This window comes from Oratosquilla oratoria, chromosome 27 (assembly GCF_046742065.1).
Source record: "Oratosquilla oratoria isolate Oo_2021 chromosome 27, ASM4674206v1, whole genome shotgun sequence".
Taxonomy (NCBI): domain Eukaryota; kingdom Metazoa; phylum Arthropoda; class Malacostraca; order Stomatopoda; family Squillidae; genus Oratosquilla; species Oratosquilla oratoria.
In genome coordinates, this window is record NC_134803.1 from 54,999,620 (window position 1) to 55,009,619 (window position 10,000).

The 10,000-nt window shown below is 39.4% G+C and overlaps 1 protein-coding gene across 9 annotated transcripts in view; it reads left to right on the forward strand.

Annotated features, from left to right (window-relative positions):
- cac (calcium voltage-gated channel subunit cacophony) overlaps nucleotides 1-10,000 on the forward strand; it is a 775,822-nt gene that overhangs the window by 491,991 nt on the left and 273,831 nt on the right. For all 9 annotated transcript variants that reach the window (XM_076210759.1, XM_076210761.1, XM_076210766.1 and 6 more), the window contains exon 5: nucleotides 8,168-8,273. In XM_076210759.1, coding sequence (XP_076066874.1) covers nucleotides 8,168-8,273 — 106 coding nt within the window. The remainder of the gene's footprint in view (nucleotides 1-8,167; nucleotides 8,274-10,000) is intronic.

Sequence of the window (10,000 nt, forward strand, 5' to 3'; positions counted from 1 at the left end):
TATCCCTGTCCTTCAGTGTGTTCAATGTTTATGGTAGAGATTGAACAAGATCCCCTCGCTAAAAGCGACTTAAGCTAGAGTTGGTAAACTTTTAGATACATACATACGTACATATACCAAAGGCTTTCTTCCCCCTTACACGGGAGGTAGCCAGAAAACAAAGATAAAGAATAAATAAATAAATAAATAAACAGGTATAACTAAACGAACGTTATAGAGGAGAAGTGGCCCAAGCAGAAGACAAAAAAGGAAACAAATGAAGCGCTCCGGAGTGAAAAGAGTCCAAGCTAGAGGAAACAGAAAATCTACAAGAAAATGAAAAAATAAGAAATAGAGTGTATAGAATACTAAGAACAAGTGTTGAATAAAATAATAAAGTCCTCTGAAGTGATAAAAAAAGGCCCAAGACAGACCAGGAACGACCACAGTGGAAACAGAAAAGTGAAGAGAGAATTCAAGAATAAGAGATGAATTACATAGATAAGTAGACTTGAAAAAGAAGTGTTTTAAAGTGAAGTTCGACCAAATCAGAGCGACGAAAAATCTGTGGAATTAAAATGAAAATGAAAAGAGGGTGTTACATACATACATACATATACCAAGGCTTTTTCCCCCTTACAAGGGAGGTAGTCAAAAAGGAAAAGGCATAAAATCATTCCCACCCATTCCATCCCTGAATACACTCCACACCCCTCCACCCTCCCTCTTATCTTAGCACCTCCTGGATGACGGGTCATCCCTGCACCTTGTCCACTACCCTGGGTGAGAAGCAGTGTCGCAAGAGGGTGTTAGAAAGATATATATTGTATAGGTCATCTAAAACCTCAGAATGGATACTGGAATACTGAAGAGAAAGACTTCGGGTCAAACAATGGCAGGAGAAAAACGGAAAATGTAAATAACATGAATGTTACTGTGGATATGACTAAGAAACAGTTTGAAGAAGACGTCAGGAATGGGCTTGATATACACTGTGAAATACACAAAGAAACACTGGTGGCTTGTGTTCAAGAACACATGATGAGTAACAAAATTAAATGAACGAATAAATAAACAAAAATAACAAAGCAGAACGCTTTCTAATAATTAAATCTTCGGAGGAAACAAGAAGTAAAAAAATATATAGAACATAAACCTTCCAGGTGTTTCACAGGCTGCAAAGCTACTTATATTCTAAACAATTCTAAAATATCCCAATAGATAATATTACTCCCATTTTTAGGATGTTAAACATTGATGTTCCGGGTGTCTGCGTTGTTCATATGCTGTTCTTCTTATTTATACTATTGCAACTGTGACCTTGGGCATCATGTCTTCAGGTATTACAACGGCGAAAGTCTATCAAGGATACGTACCAGCTTAACCACTAGCTACAAGTAGGCTTGGTTCCTCGTAAAATTGAGATTAGGATGGCAGGTAGCAGTCAACTCAAATCCTGCGGGGTTAGTTTAACCCCGAGGTTGAGGAGTCGTATAGAACGGTAGCGTAGTTGGAAGAGCAACGACCTGCCACGTGCAAGTCTCGGGTTCGAGTCCGGGGACAGCCGTCGGAATTATTTGATTGACATCGTCGTCATTGGCGATTCTATTCAGGTCATGTCTTCTGAGATTTCAACAGGGTCGAAGTTTTCTTCGAGGCACCAGCTCCTCGTACTTTCTCTCCAAAGACAGAGTCGACTCATTTCCTTCACGTTGAGAGAGAGGGAGAGAGAGAAGAAGAGAAAGAGATAGAGAGGGGGAGAGAGGGAGAGAGAGACATGGGGGTCAGAACGTGGGTCTTGGTTTGTCGAACATATCTTTGGCTTCTCAGTGGAAGCGGGGCACTTGGAATGCTTCTTCAGCTTGGCTGGTGGCAGTCACTTCGACTGGAGGCTGCTGGTACCCCCATTTCGGTGGCAGGGACGTGTCGCGACTGGAGGGCAGTCCTTCGAGGTGGTCCTGTTCCTTTCCAACATGTTGTCAATCATCGACGCTGTCTCCGTCCAACAGATGCTTTGGTAGTCGGACGTCTGATGTCCTCATCACGTGACCGGAGCAGCAAGGCTGCCTGAGCATGCTCATGGATTTTATACTGGTAGTGAATGGTGTTGTGTAGGATGCACACACACACACACACACACACACACACACACACACACACACACACACACACACACACACACACACACACACACACACACACACACACACACACACACACACACACACACACACCACACACACCTCTAGCGCGTGAGTGCGTGTAAGGTCACAGTATTACCCATAGATCGGTCATACGAGCTCTGAGCTCTCATCCAGGAGGTTAATAACTGTCAATCACAAGTCCAACACGTGATTCAATACCATGGTGAATCACACACGCACACATTCAAGCATACACACAAACTAACAAACCAATAAACATATAATAAGGAATTTCATACAAAAAGATTGCCTTAGCTACGACATCCTGCCCTGTAGTCAACTATTTTGATACAGAAGAGCAGGTCCTGCCTTCAGCAGAGAACCGCATGTACGACTGAAATCCGAGCTAATCTGAGATAAGTTAAAAGAGGGATCTAGGCAGAGGTAATTACCTCGGGGCAAAGGAGGGGCGGCCAAAAGCTCTCTTAGTTCCATCTGCAAAGATAGAGTTATATATATACATATATATATATATATATATATATGTATATATATATATATATATATATATATATATTCATATATATATATATATATATATATATATATATATATATATGCATATATATATATATATATGCAGAATGATCACTAAAAAAACATGTGATCCACAAATTTTGCTGATAACCACAAATGAAATCGGAAAGAAATTCCCAAGCGCTTTCGTGCTATTACCAATTTCATCTGTATTGCTCTGAAGATGTGAATAACACGAAAGCGCTTGGGAATTTCTGTTTCGTTCCGATTTCCTTTGTGGTTACCACATACATACATATATATATATATATATATATATATATATATATATATATATATATATATATATATTTTTTTTTTGTTTTTTTTGGGGTTTTTTTTTTTTTTTTTTTCAACTGGTAAGTTCCTCTTCTGATGCAGTTTCTCTTCTTTGTGTCGGAACATCGACCCTGCCACCACGCTGAAGGGACAGAAACTCGAATATCTCTTATCCTGAGAGAGGAGGCGCAGTCTCAAGCTTAGAGGTGGCTTATGAGGTCTGGGAGTCGATTACATTACAACTCCCTCGTCTACGGTGTGGTCTTCTTCGGGACGAAGAAAGAATCCACGAAGTGATTTACCGTGTTGACGGGGGCGAGCAGGCCGCAAGGCATAGCCAGGTGGACGTCGTTGCAACTCGGCCGTTTACCGAGTTCAAGAATTCTCGTTTTATTCGAATGACGTCACGTCAGGCTGGTTCTTTTGTACGTTTTCCGAGACTGTCTTGGTCCTTTCGACAGAGTGACACATTTAACAATGGACTTTTGTTTGTTTATTTGGTAATTTATTCATTTATTTGCTTATTGTTTCTTATTTCATTTCTTCGTTTATTTATTCATTCATTTATTCATTCATGTCTGCTTATTTTTGTTTGTTATTTATCTACTTTGTTTATTATTTATTTTCTTATCTAATTATTTGTTTGTTGGTTTATTTATTTATCGATTAATTGACCAGAAACATGGGCAAAAGTTACCTACGCCCTATCCAACGCCCCAGTGCCCTTCCAACGCCCCAGTGACCTTGAGACCATAACTGACCATAAGCTCTTTGCCACCCGTTGAACATAAACAATTGCGTCATTCGGTTTAGGAAAACACCGTCACTAATAGTTCCCAAAGGTCGCCCTCCACTCCCCCCCCCCCCGGCCTTCCAGGTGATTCTTCGGGTCACTTCGGGTCACGAACCCCTCGAGGAGGGTGTGACTACTCGGTTGGTCCTCCTCACAACGAGTCCTTACCCCTAAATGTGTTCGTGATGAAGGACAGTGTAAACGCGATAACTCAAGCGCGCCTGCTTGCTTGCGAGGACCTGGGAGGTCCGCTCACTCTCCGTTACAAACGACGGTATCCCCCAAATCCAGACCCCCCCACCGTCTCACGCCTTCGTCCGTTCTCGAGCCGAGCCCCCGAACTCAAAACTCACACATCCCATAGAAGCAAACTTCGGAGACATTCACTGTGGAGAGACACAGAAAGAATCTTTCCGTCTAATGGAAGCAGTCCGACCATCGCTTAGTGGTGTCAGAGGCTCTTCGCTTGGTCGTGTCTATTGATCGACTCTTCCTTGAACGCGGCATTGCTCCCGTCCCCCCCCCTGCCGCTCCCCACCCCCCGCCCCCCATGGGCTGGAGTCTAGAGATGAGGCGCGACGCCCTCAACGCCCACAATAGAGGGTGAGGGCGGGTGTGGGGCGGGGGGGTGTATCGAAATCGAAACACGGAAGTCTATGGGCGGGAGTGTACTCTACTCCCTCGAGGTGACGAGAGATTCTCTCTCCCGGACACACTCCGGGGACGTCACTCGAGCCTCGAAGTCCTCGCCTTCGGTGTTCGAAACCAAGACACTCTTTACCGGGTAGAGGGCACAAAAGCCCAACTGTGGAGACTGATTGCTCGGGAGGGAGCGAGCACGTGTGAGGTAGGGGTGGGACCTGCCTGCATAATGATTGGGAAACACGGCTTAATAAGGACGACGTGCATTCTGGGGTGTACGCCGCAGTAATGTGGGAAGTAAATTTTGAATTGGGGAAGTTATTAAGAGGGTATCACGGACCATGATATTAGACACGATCATTTTAATGCGTATAACTAGCACTTATATATGGTATACATATACATACATACATATATACATATATATATATATATATATATATATATATATATATATATATATGTGTGTGTGTGTGTGTGTGTGTGTGTGTGTGTGTGTGTGTGTGTGTGTGTGTGTGTGTGTGTGTGTGTGTGTGTGTGTGTGTGTGTGTCGCATTTCTGCTCTTCCAATGTGCGCAAATCCACATTTTAACCTTTCGTTGTACGATTTATCTGCAACATTTTCGTTGTTGTTCTTCGCATTTTCTTCATTCTCGTGTCTTTTTTTTTTCTTTTTTTCTTTTTTTTTTTTTTTTGCCCGAAAACCACACCACTGCTATATACTTCAGTTTTGAGCTGATGAAAAAATTCCACTTTTTCTTTTGAAAATTTCGGTTTTTTCTTTCTTTTTTCATTCCTTACTTCCCCCCTCCCCCGCCTTCTCCCTTTCTTACTCAACAGACATTCCCCTCTTGCTTAAAACCCCTTTCAACCCATCCATTCCTCTCATCCTCGGTCGTCCCCTCAAGTTCATTTCCTCCACCTATGCCTTCCACACCTCTTTTACTAATCTTCTTTTACTCATTCTTTCCATGCACCTAAACTATCTCAATATTCTTTCATCATCCATATCTGATATTTCCATTTCTACCCCTACTCTCTTCCTCACCTCCTCTTTTCTCAAACACATCTAAACTTCTCCTCTCTGCCTCTCCTAAATTCCACGTCTCCGCTCCACACAATGTTTTGGGCACAATCACCCCTTCATACAATCTCCTCTTCGTATCCTTTCCCAGATGCCTATTTCTCATGATATTTTTTAATCTTCCAAGATATTTACCTGCTCCTCTCAATCTGCAATTTTACCTCCATCCCAACTCTTTTCTTTCCTGCCACATGTGACCACAAGTACTTAAAACTATCTACATCCTCCAGCCTTTTTCCTTTAAGATTTACTTCTAACTTGCTGTCGTCCTCTCCCCTTGTACATCTCATCAACTTCCGTTTACCCACATTTACCTTCAACTTTATCCTATCGCATACCTTTCCAAACTCCGTCACTAACTACCTTAATCTCAACCCTGACCCTGCTACAAGCGCAATGTTGGGTGCAAACAACAATTGACTCACCTCCCACTTTTCTCCCTTTTCTTTAACCATCTCCAGTCCCCTGCTCGCTACCCTTGTATTTACCTCCGCGCCACCCCGTCCATGTACATACATACATACATACATACATACATACATATATATATATATATATATATATATATATATATATATATATATATATATATATGTGTTCCTTTTGAATTTAGTAACAGTGGATTTCTGATTAGAATTAAAAACTAAAATATACCTGTCACTTACGCCTCTGCTCCTATTCCGAAATCGACAAACCCATCCCCCAACCGTGCTGACATCGACTGTCTCGGCTGCGTGAACGTTCACCAAGCGCCGGTGAATGTCGATCAGTAACACTTTTGCATGGAGGAATTCAATGACACATTTCTGCTGCTGACACACATGCATGACAAGGGATTACTTTATTAGACTGACACAGCGTCAATGTCTGTAACAGAGAGATGAAAAATTCAGGTTATGAGAACGAAGGTTGAATCATTACTCGTGTAACAATACCATAAACAATCCCTTCGGATCTCTCGGTGTAGACTAATTAATAATAGTAATAATAATAATAATAATAATAATAATAATAATAATAATAATAATAATAATAATGATAATAATGATAATAATAATAATAATAATAATAATAATAATAATAATAATAATAATAATAATAATGATCATAACAATAATAATAATGATAATAATAACAATGACAAAAATAATGATAACAATAATAACAACAACAACAATAATAGTAATAATAATAATAATAATAACAACAACAACAATAATAATAATAATAGTAAAAGTAGTAATAATGATAATTGTAATAATGATAATAGTAATAATGATAATAATATTAATAATAATAATAATTAATAATAATAATAATAAATAATAATAATAATATTAATGATAATAATAATAATAATGATAATAATAATAATAATGATAATAATAATAACAACAACAATAACAATAATAAAAATAATAATAGTAATAATAATAATAATAATAAAAATAGGAGGCATTACTTTTGGAACTACCTTTTAGTACAAAAGAGGATCGAGTTAAAAGAAAAATGATTAATAACAGGCGTGGGCTGTGGAATCTCAGTATTGAGGATGGGACGTTCTCCTCGTGGTGTCTCGTCTGCAAGGACGAGATAATCCAACCTGAGTTGACCTTGTACCTACGAATTTATTTCATTCCTGATTTTTTTTTTTTTTTTTTTTTTAATGTCTTAAGAGACAAAATCGTTCAGTATCTGTTTCTTAAAATTTTCCGGTGGTTTCTGCAAAAATAGTTCATCACGTGTGTTTTGTGATTTCTTTCCATTCATTCTTGATATTGTTTCTTCATTTGTCAGAAAATCATTAAACATTTGATCAAGTTATGATCCAGATTATTAATACAGATAGGTCTAATTTTCAATCCAGCAACCTAAGAGATTCATAGGTGTCGAAAGCAGAGTAGCTGCATATCTTGCTCAAAATAGAATTATTTTGCTACTAAGTAGAATAAATTCTGATAGGTTACAATGTTAATATCATGGCCCATGTTCTGATTTTGCTTTAATGAAATGCACTTATGACATGTATTTGCGTCTTTGTTTTTTATGTATATACTTATGAGAACATTCAACCATTTTTGATTTCTTTTTTCATTTCTTAATATTCATCTGATGTTAATGATTGTTTTCTGATGTTTCGCATTTTCTTTTAGCCCTGGTTATGTATTATATGCATCAAGAAGCTCCGCCGCTGTGTGACTGTTTACTACAAAGCAAGGTTACCATTTGTCCTTAGCAATCGCTCATGCAAAAGTTTTAATTCCAGTGACGTAGCTTCTTGATCCATTTGTCGAAACTTCACAATATGTATTGTATAGAAAAAATTACCGTTTGTGCTAAGCAATCACTCATGCAAAAAGTTTTAATTCCAGTGGCGTACCTTCTTAATCAAATGCAAACTAAAATTTAGACCAAACTGACGTTTTTGCTCATGCAAAAGTTCCAATTCCAGTGGCGTACCTTCTTAATCCATTTGTCGAAGCTTCACAACATGTATTGTATATCAAATGCAAACTAAAATTTAGACCAAACTGACGTTTTTGCTCATACAAAAGTTCCAATTCCAGTGGCAGAGCTTCTTAATCCATTGTTCGAAACTTTACAACATGTATATCAAATGCAAACTAAAACTTAGACCAAACTGACGTTTTCCTTAACCGATGTGCTTAATCCGTTCGAGTATGCGGTGCTGCTGACCATCATTGCCAACTGCATCGTGCTGGCCCTCGAGGAACACCTCCCCGAGTCCGACAAGACCGTCCTGGCTCTAAAACTGGTAAGTCCTCCTCCGGCCCAAGACTCAGAGAAGTAAGCCTCGAGTTTTCACTGCCATCTCACCCTTCCAAAAATGGAAGTGGTTCCCCCTAAAAACATCTCTGGCAGTAATATGCTTACTTTTAGTGAGGTTCTGGCTCTGAAACTGGTAAGTCCTCCCTCTTCCCCACCTCCCGGTCCAAGAGAAGTAAGACTGGAGTTTAGTGAGGTTCTGGCTCTAAAACTGGTAAGTCCTCCCTCTTCCCCCACCTTCCGGTCCAAGCCTCAGAGAAGTAACCTCAGAGTTTTCACAGCCTCCTCCCTCTTTCCAAAAATCGAAGTGATTTCCCCTTAAAAGATCTATGGCGAGCATGTGCTTACTTTTAGTGAAGTTCTGGTTCTAAAACTGGTAAGTCTTCCCTCTTCCCCACCTCCCGGCCCAAGTCTCAGGGAAGTAACCTCAGAGTTTTCACACCCACCTCCCCCATCCAAAAATCGAAGTGATTTCCCCTAAAAACATCTCTGCCATGTGCTTACTTTCTCACCACCCCGACCCAAGACTCAGAGAAGTAACCCCAGAGTTTTCACACCCACTTCCCCCTTCCAAAAATCGAAGTGATTTCCCCTAAAAACATCTCTGGTAGCCATATGTTTTGGTTCTAAAACTGGTAAGTCTTCCCTCTTTCCCACCTCCCGGCCCAAGCCTCAGAGAAGTAACCTCAGAGTTTTCACAGCCACGTCTCCCTTCCAAAAATTGAAGTAATTTCCCCTTAAAACCAGCTATGGCAGCCATGTGCTTACTATTAGTGAAGTTCTGGTTCTAAAACTGGTAAGTCTTCCCTCTTTCCCCTTTCCATTCTCCAAAAGTCGGAGTGGCTTTCTTCAAAACCATCTCTGACAGATATATACTATAAATCAAGTTATACTTATTGTAACCGTCCCATTTTGATATATAAAACCATGTTTTTGGCTAGAAAAATGAACACCGTGTGAGGACGAATCATTTATTATAATAATGTTTCGCTTTGTACTGCTTTATCAAGTATTTGATAAAGATGTAACAAGAAAAATGTCGTAACAACAAGCGCTCCGTGATCACGCGGTGTTGATTTCAACTGCCAATTTCATACACACCTTTTCTGTGACAATACTATGTTTATAAACATTACCCAATTTTCAGATGACCCCTATTTCCAGACGAAACTTGTGCAAATATTACGTTAGAAGCATCTTGTTCTCGCCAATAAGCTTCACTTGTTGCAAGTATCAAATGTCGATGCTAAAGGTCACGATCTCTCCACACTGAAAGAAGAAAATCCAAGATGGCTACTGTCTTTGGTTAAGATTATACTCCCAAGTGGCCCTAACAAATTTAAAGTCATAAGATAATGCTTTCACTTAATTCTATATTCGAGAAGCATAAAACATAAGGATGCATCATTCATCATGTCCTAATGAAATCAGTGGCAATTTGCAGATACGTACCCCTATTTTTTAATGTAGACAAAACCAGATCTACTGTCAAATCTACTGACCCTTTAATTCATCTTTACTCCCTTCATACATCTTACGGGGGACTAGTTCTTGCAATGAACACATTTACAAAGGATTACAAAGGCGGAGCATGCCGACAGGAGACCTTTTGGTCCATGTCTAGGTCGGATGCGAAAAAATTATAATAATGATAAATAAATGAATAAATAAATAAAAACTATAACAATGTAAATAATAAATAAAATACATAAATAA